Consider the following 17,549-nt stretch of genomic DNA (forward strand, 5'->3'; position numbering starts at 1 on the left):
TATGACTGTCAGAAACGAAACAATCACTCTTCCCTGATTATCATGCGTGATTCGTGTGGATTGCGCACTTGGCACGTGCGTGCCGTGCCACGCCTCGTTGGACGTCGCGTTATCGGCTGCTCCGAAGTACGGGATTCTTTCAGCTCTTTCCAGTGAATATTCTATGATTTTACCGCAGTCTGAGCTGTCGATGGATTGGGTTCCGAAGGGCTTTGACGATGAGACGCTGGAGTTTAGTTTTCCAATCGAAATCCACTGACTAAAAATTTGCATTTGATGGTGCTTAAGAACAACCCAATGATGTTTGGTGAATAATAGAATCAATGGCCTGCCATTAAAAATCAAGAAGTTTGTAGCCCAAAGATTCGTCAATATTTCAACCTGAGAAGCTCGCGCGTCGAGTTTAGACCGGCACAAAATCACACCAGACACCATAAAGTGAAAATTATGCGCAGTTATGCTTGACTGACAAATGTCTATAAAGTTTAACACTCCATTCGGATGTGGTAATCGCAGGGTTCGAGCTGAGAATGCATTATTTATGCACACTAAATGCATATAATTACGGACACCGAGGTCGAGCGCGCACGATATGTATACGTCAGAGTGGAAGGGACACCCTAGGGCATTGAAATCTCGAGGATAGCCCGGGGGTCGTCCGAGCGCTGCCTGGGAGTGAAGTATGAACTATGCAAATATCGATTTACCGTATCAGCTGTAAGGGAGCCATTGCAGCCGACTCTGGTGTGACCCCTAAGACGGTGCACCGATCGTGAGATTGCAGCCTGGCGTAGAGACACACAGAGAATCCTTCCGCCCGAGATAAGACTGTATAAGATGTTATTACGAGTGATGAAGTGATGCAGGAAGGCGGCCGAGTGGCTCGGGGACTCCAGGGCAGGCAGGCAGGCAGGACCCGATATCGAATCATTCATAAATCGCGCGCTTCGGGCCTGCGGCGAGATCGCGGGAACGCGGTGCCCCGGTGATTAGCGAAAAACCAGTGGAATTCCCGTCCGTTCGTTAATTCGCGGGTTTCACGTGTCTCCCCGGAGAAAGTCGGCGAGCGCGGCCGAGTCGAGAGAGGAGGATGAAAGACGAACTACTCGGACAGGAAGAGGCCAGGAACCTGCGAGGAAGAAAAAGACCCCGCCGATCTAAACTGTCGACGAAATCTTTTAATTGGTCTTCAGTCAAGTACCGCTAGTCGAACCGGTCGGCTCCAACCGACGGAATCGTATATATATACGCGCCACGGCTCGAACGCTCGATGATTCTGACTGTTTTGAGTCCGATGTGCACCTACCTACATTGTTCCTCGGACAAGTGCGCGTCATTTTTTGAAAGTTATGCCGGTGAGTTCTTGGCTTGGACAGAGAGACGGAGAACTTTTCATATTTCACAGAACGGTGGAATATATTTTACCGTGAGATAACTTTTCGAAGAAATTCTACCTTTATTATTTGAAATTTATTAGTTTTCAAACTTGTGTTCGGAATAGATTAATGAATATTATACTGGCCGCTTGAACGATCTAATGGACGTAAAATCAATCAAAGGATGACGTGAACTCTCGTCTATGCTAAACTTATTCAAATGCCTCGTTATAAAACGATTTTCATTCCTTTTTCAGCACCACACTGGCAGCACTCCGGTCGTAAAACGTAACTGAATTATGTAGATAATTCAAGAACTGATAACGTTACCATTCTAGCTAACAATAAATCATTGCTGTTGTCATTTGATAAAATCGTTGTTAGCCTGAAGTTATCCACCAATAGCCAGTCACAAGGAAATTTTTGGCATCGTGAGGAAGAATTTGTAGTGCGATCATTAAATGGATTCAATACGTTTGTGATCGCGACGAAGCAATGAGATCAATTCAAATTCATAAAAAGATTTCAATTTCTCATTCGTCGTCCGTATGCGACAGAGTTTTGTAACGAATAAAGTGTTTCATATAATTTCGAGAACCGATTGAGTACCGAGTTTGTTTGAATCCCCAATATCTTGCTGTCAGGACCCCCCGGGTCAGGTTTTGAGCTGTCTCCAATCATTTTTCGTCGTTTCTCATGCAACTTACATACAAAGCTGAACTGGTTTTCTCGACCGTGCCACGTGGACGTTATGCATACTTGATATGCAGAGTATTATAATATTCAAGCGGTACTGAGAAAAATGATAATTTTACGAGGGCTTCGTACGAGAATATGATTCGCGCCGTGGAATGAATTCCAGAGAATATTACCCGGTTTGAGAATTAATCAACCCGTTACGTAATCCACATCATACGTGCGGTGTTGTGTACACACCCAGCGTTGCATTCAAAAGACAAGGGTGCGGCGTCGTGGTGACAACTGTGTTGCAACGTTACAGGTAAGCTTGTCAAGATGATCCAAACCCCAAAGTAGCATTCTACGGTACATGGTCAGAATTCAAGTGGGTAAATGATTGCAGCAGCATCCCTTTGGAAGATGAAGTCAAAGAAACTAGATAAGTGGACGGTAAAACGACGTATGGGAAACAATTTATACCTCCCTGGAGCGAGATCGCCGATCGGCGAGAAGAAGACAATGGACTTGTCTAAGATAACCGGAGCTTCTAATCTGCGAATCTGACCATCTCGGGTGTTTGTTAGACAGATGTATAGCTGATAAGCTAGCGGAGCACAGAGCACTGCAGGCTGCAGGTATCGAAAGAGACGTCTCGGTCCTGCTTAACCCAGAGGCGATAATGCAGCCGAGCGTGCATTCGAGGCTCTACGAAGCCACTTCATCGACGCCGTGCGTATGCAGGGTACCTTACACCCGGCCATGCGTTAAGCCGTTACTGAACCGTGATAAAATCTGACGACGTTTACGCCGCCGCCACGGACTCCCGACATGCGACAACCCCTGAACGGCTATCCGTCGATTCCATCTTTCGGCGACCCGACTCGAATCCAACGTCGCAAGCCACGCATGCAGGCTTCTTTTAACCCCTTCGTACAGTTCTCATGTGTAAGTTTTAACCTGCCGAGCGAGCTTTATACTGACGTTAAGGTACTTTACGCGTGTCTCGCCGGATAACTCGCGATATCTTATTCCGAGTCTCGCAACTCCCGAGAAGCAAACGATCGCTTTGTCTCCGACTGCCTCGTTTCATGGTTCGCTAATGTCACGACTGAAACATCTCGGAGAGATACGTGAATCCGGGCATGACTTTTGCCCCATTTTACGGAACCGTGCGCCGTGTAATGCCTAAGGAAATTCGTGCCGAAGTTAATGCGGTTGCGGTTGTTAATTAATCGATAACGAATACCTAGGTCGCGGAGACAACTTCTACAAAAGTTGCGCAAGCATTTCTACAGCATGGAAAATGCAGACGTAGGGCTTGCGTTCGGTCATGTAGCAATTATTTCGAGAATGATTGTGAATTCTTGATTTCTGATAACCAATTAAATGGGGAGTGGTTTTCAAAAGTACCATCAATATCGAGTGTCCTCGAAAAACAATCACCTCCGGTGTGACTGACTATGCGGTTTTTCCCATTTGTCGACGAATTACCTTGCACTGTCATTCCTGAACTATTTCTATTTTCCTAATTCTTTCGATTCTATCCGGTCGTAAAGTTTCCGAGAGACGGTTCTGCGTTGTTGAAAAATACATGAAAACACGCAGCGCCTGACATAAAAAAATATGTTGACGATATGAAATAATGTCAAAAATTTTGAAAAATACATTTGTTTACTCTGCAGGCGTAGATGGATACGGTTCTTTTCACAAGTTCCTTATCTGATTTTCTTTCTTTTTTTTTCCCTGCGTCAACCTTTCATAAATTCATTCTGAAACTTTTCATTTCCTTTGACGTGACCACACTGCTCGCGACACCGAATGAACAGTGAAATTTTCACCAGTTACAGAATGCAGTTGAGTATATACTTGGAGAAATAGGATTAGATTGTTGGCTGTTATGGAATGCGTCGTTCAATTAGCAGGGTGGTTTTCAGCGTTAAGGCGACTAGTGGACTTACGGGTTACATCGTGACAAAATTTTCCGTTTCGAAAGTTTGGAAATCGCTGCTATAGATATACGGACGCACTTTTGCTATTGTGAAATCACGGAATATACTCACGTATACGTAAACCTATATGTATATACAAAGCACTTGAACCGAAAGTAAACGACGACTCGAATCACTGTTTATCCGAAGGTAACGATACATGAATCTGATGAACGGTGCGAGCGGATTACCCAACTTTTTCGTTCTTTTCTGTTTTTTCTAGGTTCTGTATTTTTTCTTCTCCGATATCAGCTCCTTCTTTTTTTTCTCTACAAATATTTTTACACCTGTACGAATAGACGCTCCTGCCTTTAAAATACGTAACGGCAATAAATTGTTCGGTTAGATACAGAGAAAGTAAGATACCTCGATAGATTCCAAGTTCCGAAACTATAGTCTCGTTCTAATGTACTGGTGTTTGTAGTAACGATTTTCACTTAATAGCAGGATTCTCATCTATACTCAAGCTTTCAATATACTACCTATCGAATTACCAAGGTAATAAACTACTCCGATCAAAAATTGCCTTGTAATCTGATGTATGATACTTCCTTGAATTCTTGTATATTTTTCCAATTCCACTAAATACGTAATAGCCAGTTTTGCTTTGTTATTTTCTCTCTCAAGTTGATAAAATACGTTACGTGAAAAAAGTGTACGAAAATTGAGATCTGAAAAATTATCATCCAGTGAAAAAGAGAACCGACAGTAAATCTCCACTGGTCCTGTACGTATCCGTAATTCTAACAGATGATAAAATACGCCTACGCAAGGAAAAATTGCGAGAAAAAACTGAAAATAAAAGCGACTTCCTCGTCAGGATTTCATCGTTGACTTGACCACAGCTTTTCAGAACGCAACATACTGCATATAATCCTTCGAATAGATCAGCGATTTTATTAGACAGGCCTTAAAGTTTGTTTGGTCGACAATGTCCCTGTATAGCATGGATACAGAGACGACAGCCTCCGCTTCGAGTTCCTTAAGCTATTTACGATTTTCTTCTTCAATCGCGCACAGGTATAAGGTGCTGCACGTACAGGGAGAGGCCGCAGATACTGTCGCTGCCCTACACTAAGACGATAGAATATTGAACATTTTCTTGGAACTCGATTCTCCATTCAAGGTTCAGAGCGCGGTTCGGTTACCCCGTGGGTTACACGGCGTCAATTCCACGCTGACAAGTATCCTAAACGGGGGAAACTGTAAGCTATACCTACGGTAGAAAAACGGACCATGGGGTATTCGGTGTCTGGCGGTTTAATAAGTTTCATACTATTTTTCCTTCATTTTCAATACGAAAAAGCACATACGAATCGAATGTCTTTGTTATAATTCATCTGTTTGACATAATTCAGAATTGAAGTTACACATCAGAATATTCACCGATTTAAGTATCACATTGAAACACACGGAGAAACGTAACGAGCACGAATAATAGCCCACGAGCTGGTTTTGTACGGCCACCTTTGGAGTTTAGTCTCAAAATAATCGTATTCGTCGTCACAGGAACGATCAAATTACACTTACAGAGATGACGGATTGTATTGCATCACGACTAGATAATGAATATTTTCAGAAGCTCGAAGCCAGAATGTAAGAGTTTCGTGTTATCTGAGAAGTGGAATAAATAAAATGACTCTGTGAAAGATTCGTGTATAGTTTTGTACCTCAACCTCGATGACGGTGGTCATGTCGACATGAGGGGCGTAACAGAGGGCCAGTTTGTCGGCGATCGGCGCCTCTGACCGCGGCGGAAATACCCCAAGGACCTCCAGTTTGCCGGTTTGAATCGAGGAGGCCTCTCTGGCCACCTCCTCGAAGAACACGACACTCTGATCACCCTCCAACTTTGTCACAAAAACTCTCACCAAACACACTTCGGAGACACGCACATCACAAAATCTTCAATTAACGATTACTATCGCTTGGTTAAAACCCGAAAGCACCATAAAAGACTGAATATTTCTACTCAAAAGGGTTCGAGTAGCGTCCTCGAAGGAGCTTTTGTTTACGGATAATCCTCCACCTGGTAGATCACTCAAACGCGAGCTTGCAATTATCGCTGTCGACTCCTGTCATCCGTTGCGTTTTCGGCGATTACGTCAGTGCCGTAGCTTGGCAAAATTGAACGTGCATATTTTGGCGACAACAAGAAAGCTTTGTCTCGTGAGGAAACGAGGAGGTATTCAGCATCTGTACGTCGCAGGCCGTAGTAGACTTCCAAATCAGTCTCAGTCCCGAAAAGATCGACTAGAAGAATAATCACGTGCGAAATGTTGCGATATCATGATATAAAGAGAGAAAAAAAATTTGCCGATAAAAAATGCATCGGATATAAAGCAACCGGAAGACTAGAGACGGAGCGCAGTTTCAGGCGGAAGACAGGCGACGGTCAGAGCCGTATCGTTTATCTCTTTTCGTCGTTCTTTTTTTGTGTTTTTTTCTTCTTCTTTTATCCTCCTCTTTTTGTTCCTCCGGATCCCCGAACCGTCGGCGGCTCGAGGTGTGCGTGCCTCCGTCTTCTACCCTGCAGGGCCGGTTTCGGCGATCGTAACCGATCGAACAGCTGATCGCTCCAGGGTGGTCTCTCTTCGCCCGACTGCGAATGAACCGAGCGCGACCTCGGTCGGCGGATGGAAAACGACAAACGGAGGACGACGGCGACGACGACGACGACGACGACGACGGCGACGTGTTGCCAGGTGCTCTTGCTAGGAGCTACTACTACTGACTATAGAACACCGATGCGCGCCGTTCTCGTACGGTATATGCGGCGTAAACTCGAACGGGCCGAAATCCTGCCCGAGGGTACTCTCCACCACGTGGCCGCCAGCCCCACCACCGACTTTGTCGCCACTTCCAACGACGAGGGGACGCCCCTTCGGCCACGCGATACCCCGTCGGCGCGCGAACCTCCGGACAAACGGGGGTGGGGGAGGAGGAAACTGATGGGGGCAGAAGGAGGGGGGCTCGCAAGTATTTATCCTATGCCCCGATGAATATGGGTTCAAATCTCTACACGCACACGCGGGATTCCTCCTCCGATCTTCGGGATCGTCGATTCGTATTTTTCTTCACATTCTATTCAGCTCGGAGCTGCGGAAGCTCCCGATGCCGAAAGTCGATCTCTGAGATTCGCCGCAGTTGCACTGTTTTTTTACACCCACGCTTATCTGACGTTTCAAAATTGTTTCTGACTGCTGTAAATCTGTGCGACTATCCGGATAGTCGTCCAAGTTGTATGTGTCCTACAACGACAAACATTTGACACAACTGTTTAGTAGATAGGTACGTCTCGGTTATAGTTGCGGAATCAAATTTTACACAAATTGTAATCGTCGGAAATTTTTGTACCATTTGTAACCTGTTCACTTTCACTTATATGTGTAATCAGTTGTATGGCTGCAAATGTACTTAAGTGGCCAAAAACGGTATATCCAACCTATTTCACGTTGCTTTCGTCACTTCGTTTCAATGTGAACCCCAGCCCCACAAACTGGTGAAGTTTTCGTTGAAATTGGTAAAACCGCACGTTAATTGTTCCATGAAACACTTTCACACTCGCATGAATTGTTATTCTACGACTGTTTGGGTTCCATTATCTTTCCATTGTTCCTTCCATACAAATTCACACAACAACACCTCCCTCCCATATCAGATTTATCTATAGGAAGATATGCAATGCACGAATCTGTTTTTTTTTTCTTTTTTTCTTCTTTTAAGGGACGAACACCGCTTATGTTCTTGAGTTCGAATTTTCATTCTGCGATTAATCCATGATCTCGATTCTAGACAATAATATGCACGACGACCAGGTCATGGTCCGGCAGAAACGCCGACCAGGACGACTCGATTGCAATTCTTCGAAGGCCTTGTAGTTCCAACAATTCTTTACAATTGTGTCACTGACTCATGCAGTACGCACTTCTTGATTTACATAAACCCAGCTTGTACAGATATACTTGTGAAAAAACAGGACTTTATTACTTTCTCTTCATTCTCTCTATTCTTTTTCCATTCTTCACTACAATTAGCTTATTTCACGATATATTTAAGTATAGACTAAGTTTTATGCGCGGTACTTCGTTTATAGTAATATTGTAGTCGAATATGAGACCACCTTTTTGTGGAGTAGCATTAAACCCTTATAAATCTTTATACCAACGACGATAGAATATTTCAACAGATTTTCCCGTTCAAAAGTCCGTAGCTTCAGAACTGTTCTTCTAATAAATTCCCCTTTCCGTTTAGCTGCTTCCCGGTGATTTTTTTCCTAAAAAGTTTATCGAAGAATTTTCTCCAATGTGAAAATAGCTGCAGCGGTTTAATAACGCATAACTTGACCGAACATTTTCATCTCAGCTCAGGCTACGCTCACCGGACTTGCGGATTGGGAGGTCAAAGAAGCAATATCGATTTTTTTTTCCAGGCCCTGTTAGATGTGATACGAATACATGCCCACGTGTGGCGATGAGAGGATCCCGTTACGCGGGGCGAGCGTCATAATTGGAGTAGCTATTCGGAAAAATAAAAATAAAAAAACATCCGTTTCGATTTTATCTTAAGAAACCGTTAGATTATACATCTAGAGGTAAAAAAAAAAGAAGATATTTGATTCGAATACATTTTTATTTGCATAGATAATGCGAACCCACTATTATATTTTATAGATATAGAATGTTTATCTAATCAGAGCGCGCGGTTTCTTTTCACACGCCGTCCACTTCGACGTGCTTCTATTCGTCACATCATGAATCAAAATTCCTCATCGATCTTACGTTAGACTTCTAATACAAGGATTCAGATTTGAGGAGACGATAATTATCGGATTCTTTCCCTTCTTTCCGATCAATGAACAACAGCTTTTGCTTATCGGCACTCTGTGGCCAACGACGATGAAAATACCGAAATTCAATATCGATCAGAAAACGAATTCCGAGTACGGAAGTACACGTAAGATTATACAACGCGTGTTTATTCGATGTAAATTAGGCGCTGATCGTTTCACTCGTAATTCTGGACCGCGGGCTAAGAGCTGCGGGGCTGACTGAACAACGCTTATACTACTGTTAACGTGTCGATTCAGTTCAAGTGTATATTTACAACCGCTATACGCGTGACGCGTTTGCTCATTGTTAGCTAGAGGAATGACCTCCCATTGACTGCCGAAATATAACCAGAGCAGTTAGATACGCGAGACAAATCGAAGCATTGACAAAGACCTCAGTAGTACAAGCCTAGTGTGTAGTCAGCCACAGGCGATGGCGAAATCAAGTGCGCTTCTCGTTTTAAAAGCGCAGCTAACGTTGCACCGCGCTGTTGATCGATAATTCCGCATAATTTTGCGATGAACTTAACGAATCGCTGTAGTAACGCGGTGCTCAAGTATAATTGATTTCTCGGGAATCATCATTCATCAGAGATCACGAGCAAATATTTTTATGGAAGAACAAAAGTCGGTCTGAATTAAAAAGCGTTTCTCTTGTGCAGTTTCTTTTTCGAAAAAATTTACATTTGGTTAATGTTCTGCGAGAAGTTATCGAAAATTTCTTTCACGTGCGATTTGACGCTGCTGGAACTTGGTCAGGATTGATGAATTACCACACATGTAACGCATACATTGAAAATGGGTATTTTTCAATCAACGTTGGATATCTTTCGCAGATGGACTTCAGCTGGTTGTAATTATATTCGAGGAGAGTTGTTTTTGACTTTTGTGTGCACTGCAATAAATCACCGAGACACCGATTCTCCTGCAGACTTTCTACAATCGAGTAATTACAATAACGAAAAGAAGAGAGTAAGTGCGAAGTATCGTTTGCTTTGCGGGCCAGGATCGTCCAGAATTCTTTCCGCGAAATTGTCCAAATAGCGAGAAGTCCTAAAAGCAAAGGTGTTAGAAAATGATAATTAAGAATACAGCGTTGCACCCGCGACGGTTGGGCTAATGGAGCGGGCGTGAATGCATATGCTGACGTGTAAATTTTAGAAATTTGTGATTCCGCGGCCGAGAAATCGTTAGGAAAGAAAGGCGACATCGAAGACTTAAGTCTTTACTTTAATTTATTCCCAGATTTGTTTATACGCCGTTCCGGGCTCTCCTTGCTTACACCTCGTCACGCGGTTCGTCACGCAGTGTCTCCGCCGCCTTGGGATCGAACGATTCGAACCAACATCGAGTGATATTACAATACGGCTCGCGCATAATTTTTATACACGGTGAATGTACGTGGGAAAACCGAGGATGCTGCGCGGTGTTAAATAACGTTAATGTAAGCTAACAGACGAGCACACAAAACTCCCCGGATATGTGTTTGGATAAAATATAAGAACAACGGACGAGCTGCTCGCGCTGGGCGTACGTCGCTTGCCCACAAAACGAATGGATTATAAAATTAGTCGGGCGTGCAGCGCGTAGAGCTGGGTGAGCACAGGTGGGCAAACGCACCTTAATTCTTCCGCTCTCCCTCGCGCCTATGCAGCTTCGTGCATCATTTTCACTTCTGACAAAAATCATTATAGTCACGTGCAAACTGAAAACGGTTGAAATATGCAAATGCGCGGTTCTAACGCCGGGAAATAAATATGCATACGTATACACACGCGCGTACAACTCGCTCGTGTAAATCCACATTTACATACATGGGCGGTCGTAATATATTTTACGCCAATCTCGAGGGCCACGCCTACAACGGAGTCCCTGGTCCGCTGTGTGGTTTTGCAACGCGTTCTAAGCTCGCTCTAAGTGGCTGACAACTGCCGGGAAAGAGATTAGAAACGGGAGCAAATCGTCGTCACCGCGCTGCTGATGACCAAATAAACGAAGCGATTTCCCCCCCAGCCTCTCTAAATCGGTTCAATCTACTTGTCAACCCGCAGGCATTTGTGCACCACATTGCAGTCGACACGATCGGCCATCAACTTGTCGGATTCCTGATCCACCCGACGATTGCACTTCATCGAACCAATCGGCAGACACGTAATCGCAAAAGGCGACGTTTCGAGGAGATTCTTCGCAAGACATTCTCATATACTTCAAAACTTTACACCAACCGATTCGAACGGCAAAAATGTCCAATTGCGCGGATTGGCGGGCCACTTTTGAAACGTACGAGTACACGGCGTTTGGATAATTACGTCCGCGTGTCATTTTTCGATATTGAAAGGTGAACGGAGATCGATAAGATACACGGCCGGTATTTAACTTTTTTTTTTCCAATACCACTAACGACTGTATAATCTGGCTGGATTGATGTTCGTGAGGAAACTTTGGGCGGATCGATATACGACCGGGCTGCAGCGTTTAGTTTCTGTCCGTTAGCTGGTTGTTTCAAGTTATGAAGGTATAACTCAAAATTCAGACACGGCGATGGGAAAGCCGGATGCCGCGCGATGCAACGTGGAGTTACATTGTACGCATGTGGATGCCTCGCGTATCTCGAGATACAAACGGGAGTAAACGCGCAAGCGTGTCTGAACCTTATAATGCGGTAGGCAGACTGCACGTGTGTGCGGAACGATATTATATTTTGATCCGACGAAACTGGAACGATTAGAAAGTCGAGCTCGAATGACTGTCAAATTTTCTACGTACCATGTAAGCCGCGATTCGCGTCCATTATGCGCGTTATTGCTGGGATTGAATCATCATCCGAAGCGATAATTTGCGTCTATCTAATACATATCTACTGTGGATGAATTAGCGATGGAATTCGCGCGAGGGATAATCGGAAGGATATCGAAGGATGAGAGCGGGATCGTGCCAGGTGGAGTCCTGACGCGAAACGGACGGCGTGCTGCCGGCTAATTCGATATTCAAATCGAATTTGGTAACGGGTTATAGCCGGCCAAAAATGGTAATCGCTGGTACGAAAATCAAACCTATTATGCCACGCCTTGGATGATTGGCCCGCGGAGCGGTGCGGCCCAGTCATTACCAATCACTGATAGACGTCCGATTTGGAGATGTCAGAGCAATCGATGCCTCGAATCTTAATGAGTAATTAACGGAGTTTCGTTGTACGTAGGTACGAATAAAGACGGATGGCCGTTTCGTGACCAACGAGGATAAATCATTCGTTTCTAATTCGTTCGCGGTCCGTTTTGTGATTCGATGTATCACCCCGTCCGAGGTCCGCCTGAAGGGCGAACGGAGATCTCAATCGTCTCTTGATTGTCTCGTAATTAATACAACCTTAATTACACTCGATTCACTTCGTCTCGTTACGCATATACACATATATGTATACCAAACGCCGCGAAAGGTGAAACGTAATTTCACGAATTCTTTCTTCTTTTTTTCTCTTCCACGGTATTCATAATCGCTATTCGACTGTCTACTTTACCCCATTCGATCTAACTATATGAAGAAAAGCGGTGAAAAAATAAACTAAGCATCATTTTTGGCGCGCTGTATCTAATTTTCGATTCAATATCGTCAATTTTTATCTTCCTTTCCCATGCCGGGATAATAACAACACTTGTGTATTCCTACGTCCGAAGCATACGCAATGTTAAACCTATGACAGGGTTATTATATTACAGCCGTGAGAAACTTGCGTTTGCAAATCACTCAGCGCTGGCGAGAGAATTGAAGAGGAGCCAGCTCGCGGTCCTCGGTGAGTTCCTATACACGAAATGGGCACACGCCCATTGAATCGGTCATATACACAACCGCCGATGGTGTTTCGTCAAAGATATAGAGTCCCCCGTGAAGCATATAAACTACGTGCCATTAAAATCCCTTGTTCGAAAATGTCAGTATTAACATACAAGCCCAACAACGGATCGTCCGCGTGGTCATAACTGAAATGATGCTTCGCAAAGCGCACGATAATTTATAAACGAATTTCGATAAAAATTTATTGTTTTCTAGAGATGACGTTGCACCGTCGATTTACAATATCTGTAAAATGGGTTTACAATTCTCCCCCCGTGATAATGATTATCGCGGGCACTTTCCAACCAAAACTGAACTTGTTTGCATCAGCTATTCCGAGATGACACAATTTTCGAAGATTTTGTAGAAAAATGTCGAGAATTATTACGAGTTCCAATCGCGATATCGAAACGACGCGTGGCACAAGAGCGCGGTTCACAACGGGTCAAACGTACGTACGTGCAGCATGTTATACGCTCTTATACGTAACATGATACATCGGCGCAAGGTGGCATCTATGGCAGTACGAATGACGATCTCACAATCGGTATAATGGACGATATCTAGAGAGCATCGTTCTTGAATGAAACGGCGTCATCTTCGGAATGACAAATGTCCGACGGGGCCCAACGCGGTTGACCCCTAAGGCCACGACCGAACCCGACCTACGAGGTATCCAAAGGGCCCCATGCATACGTTCCGAACGAGAGGCGAGCTACCGTCTGGCAACTCGACGGTGAGGAAGCTCCTTACGTCCTGAGATTTAAAGGGGGCGTTGCGGAGCGTCGGGCAGCTTCCGTGAAACTTGCCAGCTTGCGGCTGTTTCCCTCAGGGATTATCAACTCCTGAAATTAATCTGCTGTAGTTTTCGAGCTACCGATTAACCGCCTCTTCCTCTGACTGGCTCGCTTTATTAAATACGACGCGTGCTTGGATCGATTTTAGCTAAAGCAGAAAGGTCTCGAAAAATTGATAGTCCAAATTTGTTGATAAATCAATTGGAAAGTCAATGACGCTCGTTTTATTTCGGAGAGACGGTTCGAAACTCGTGTTTCCAAAAGTCACCTGCATCAGTACTCGATGACGATTCGTGGCAGAGAAACAGCGTGCGTGCGTGTAGTTTCGGGTGTATATATGTGTGTGTAATAACAGATGACCGGGGGTTACGGCGACATCGGACCGAATAAATATCACCGTGGTTCTATTTCTTACGAAAATTATTTCGATATGCAAATATACGGCCAGGACAGGTGAGATTTATCCTCTCGCATTACCGGCGGTGTATTAAAAATAGCCGTAGTTCGTCCGCTCCGCTGAGCCGTGTTTCGCTTGACCCGCGAGTGTACAAGCAGAGCGGACAGCGAGCAAAAATCTAGAAGTCGATTTGTCATTTCAACGGAAGTGGTTACAAGCTGTAGGCGCGATGAATCACAATCGTAATTATCCACCGAGACAGCGGTGATCGTTACACGCAAGCCTGGCGTGTAAACCTCGTTTAGAAATCAGGTGAAACAAACTAAGTGCGGAGTATCTTCGGAGAGTGTTTGAGAATTGGTTCGATTTATTCCAACTAATTTCATCGTGGAATTACTTACCGCGCGGTGAAAATAAAAATTTACTAACCAATCACTAATAATCGGTTTCATTATTCATTTGTTTCTTATCACCGTGAAAGTATCATACAATTCCTATCCCCAGACGAATCAACCACTGACCACTGTGTATAATCTTATGCTAATCGTTCGAGTGATCTGTGTTTATATTAAGATTCGTATAGTAATATTTTATACCCCCGTTCGGAATGATTAATCAATCGAAGCTTTACCGCGATCTCTAAGCAGACCCAACTCACCGAGTTTCTCAAGTTAGTCAAAATATTTTAGAAAAAGTATCCACTGGTTTTGAACCACTCGTCAGTTTTTGGTTCTTCGACAATATTTCAGTTCCGATGTATCAGCCTGTATTTCGTTACGTATCTATGACGTTAATTGGATTTCAAAAACTGAAGCAACAATCGTAAAACAGGGTGATGTTTCTCTAACGATTGAAAAGTGAATATTCCCGGATAAACGGTACCTCCGCTGATTCTCGAAAGCGAGAAGTCGCGGATAAGGACGAAAAGGAATAAGCGAACGACGAAGAGCGGGGGGCGACCTCTCGGACCTGCGGCTAGTTGCCCGGGCTGAAAAGACGCCGGCGTCTGTCAAAAACCTGTTAGGTACGACCTGTTGAGTCGACTCGCGTGACGACGCCCGGAGTCGCAGCTTCCGCTTGACGCCGCTTCTGGAATCCCGGGTTCCCGGCTTTACCCCCTTCGCCTTCGGGGTCGCTTTGTTATTAACATATGGGGGCGAGAGGCGTGGCGGCGAGCAATTATTGAGGAATTCAGTTCACCGGTGCCGGCTATCGATGCTCGCTCCCGGGGTTAATACGCCCTGAAACTCGACGAGATAGCCGCGGGGAATTTTTCCTACTTTGCATTTAATTTTCTTTTCTTTATTTTTCTTTATTTATTGTTTTTTTGTTTTTTTTTTTGTTTTTTTAACCGAATGAGAAATCGACTCTTCGTAAAATTAACGCAACCTCGATCCCATCAGAAATTTTGGATACGCTGTGAAGGAGTGTTACAAAGACACCGCTGCAGACACTCGTTCATAGATCTTGCGCGTACGAATAGATTGGATTAATATACGTTTCGGAGGATCATCGGGAATTACGTCATGCGGAAATTCCTTAGTAGCGAGATTCTTTTCCTTGTCTGTGAGGCTGATTATTTATGTCATTAATATGCATCGATGCGAGTGTCATTAGTTTTCATCACGCCGATACGTTATTTTTCTACAAAAAAAATAATACTCAAAATAGAAAGACCCAGTCGTTATACCGTCTTTGGTATTATACGGGATTATTTACGCGCGTTATACACGGTTCATCATAATTCCGATACACTCGCCTCGCAGCGGCGATGAATTTTTGCATAAGCAAATCGATAAATAGATATGCATAATAGGGAATCGATGGGATTTCATATATCACTGTATCAAACGATTTGAATATTCGTCGTAGAGGTTAATTCGTCGGCAGCGCCGTAGTATTCGGGAAGAAATAAGAATTCCAGTCATAGTTTGAAATTCAAATATATGCTTCCTCAAAGCGCCGCGCATACCTTTCAGGCGGGTGGATAATTTTTACAATTAATAAAACCGACGGTTCGGGAATAGATAATTTTCTTCGCGTGTCGAGCTGCGGCACGTTTTTTTCTTTTATATTTTATTATATTTTATATTTCTCTACTTCAAACTTCCGTTTGTCGGTTATAAAAATTTACATTCGAAGCCGTAACTCTCTCACGAATTACCACGTGAGTTTTTATGATTATGGATTCCGCGGTGAGTCACGCTTTTACAAGTGTCATTCGGTCTATGGTGGAAAAATTGCCAAGATATTCTCGAACTTTATAAGGAATGGAAGAGAATCAGGAGAGCCGGCGACGTATTACCGGAGTAAAAATCAGCCCCGTGAGTCACTGTACCAACGTACGTTTCCACGCACGCGTGATCGATTGAATGGGTAATTTGAGAGACGGCACGAAAGTATAGTAAAGACAGTGTTAGACGGTAAAACATTCAAGACACGATCGCGCGAATGTTTGAAGATGGAGGAGAAGAAGAAAAAGAAGAAGAAACGAAAGAGGGATAGAAAAAAATACCGGGAGAGGCTTGAATGACGCGATGATGATCGTTATCTCCGGCGGCCCGTTCGAATCACATAAGATCTATGCACCTTTCTCTAGTTGATGCGAAGGCAAAGAAATATGAAAAAAAGTTGAATAAATAAATAACCATTCAACGTATTCCTGAGGGCAGTTATCGACTCGGACGCACGTGGCGCGGTTAACATCGAGACGGAGAAAACAAGATGAAAAGCAATTAAATCCCTGGTCTAGTTTTCTCGTGCGTCAAACTCCGGCGCTAGTACGAATCCTCAGAATCGCGCAGCTTCCTTTCATCCGAGTCTGACACATATTTTATCGGTAAGAGATAAAAAGGACGTCCGATGCACGTGCACCGCCTCGCAGATCGGCTTTGATTCACGTAGGAAGTTAAAAACGTGGATCAATGACGACGGCCCGCGACTCGAGTGACTGATAGGGCTGGAGAGGAGAATGCGCGGCTTCTATTGGCGCGACAAAAATGGCGGCAATTAGATGCGGGGCTAAAAAATAATTGAGATTTCTCCCCGCGAGAAAGTTGCGCGAAGGATGGATAAAATGTGCGCACCTAAAGTATGACAATAATAGAATGGAAGAGAGGAAAAGAAGTGCGGATGATCGGCAGGCGAGCTGAATCGGATCGAGGAACGATTTGAACGTCTGCTTGCTTGCCCGTAACTCCGTACATTCTGCACCTATCGGGTGTATCGCGGATGGCAAAAACTGAACTTGCAGCCAGAGTCGCCGGTGAAGTGGCCAACTTTTAAAACCTGTTTCTTCATCTCGTTGCTCGAATATCGGTGCTCACGCTGCTCCACCGCCGATTCTACGACTGCTGCTTCGGGATGAGCGAAACACTTTTGCTCTTTTTCGCAAACGGGAGGTCTGCGAATCGTGCCGTTAGCACATATCTATTCGGAGCGACAATCCGCGGCGCCTGTTTCCCACTTGCAATTAGTAATATCGGAACGCGAGTCAAAATTTATCGACTCACAGGCCCCCCGATCCTTCGTTGAGAAATCGCCGCTCCGGCTCTTCGGCGATCGGCCGAGTTCCTCACGCGCAGATCGAAATCTTTGGTAAACGCGGGACACCGATCCTTATCGATCTAATCCGCCGGACTGGAACCTGTC

At 44.4% G+C, this 17,549-nt stretch overlaps 1 protein-coding gene across 5 annotated transcripts in view; it reads right to left on the bottom strand.

The window, feature by feature from the left end:
- The window catches only part of LOC124177455 (transcription factor AP-2-epsilon), a 205,486-nt gene that overhangs the window by 50,887 nt on the left and 137,050 nt on the right, over positions 1 to 17,549 (bottom strand). Inside the window, exon 1 of one of the 5 annotated variants that reach the window (XM_046559825.1) lies at positions 5,713 to 6,755. The exons of the other annotated variants lie outside the window; for them this stretch is intronic. Within the exon in view, the coding sequence (XP_046415781.1) occupies positions 5,713 to 5,736 (24 nt within the window). The 5' untranslated portion in view covers positions 5,737 to 6,755. Of the gene's footprint in view, positions 1 to 5,712; positions 6,756 to 17,549 lie in introns of those variants that run through there. 5 annotated transcript variants of the gene reach the window in all.

This window comes from Neodiprion fabricii, chromosome 3 (assembly GCF_021155785.1).
Source record: "Neodiprion fabricii isolate iyNeoFabr1 chromosome 3, iyNeoFabr1.1, whole genome shotgun sequence".
NCBI classification, from domain to species: domain Eukaryota; kingdom Metazoa; phylum Arthropoda; class Insecta; order Hymenoptera; family Diprionidae; genus Neodiprion; species Neodiprion fabricii.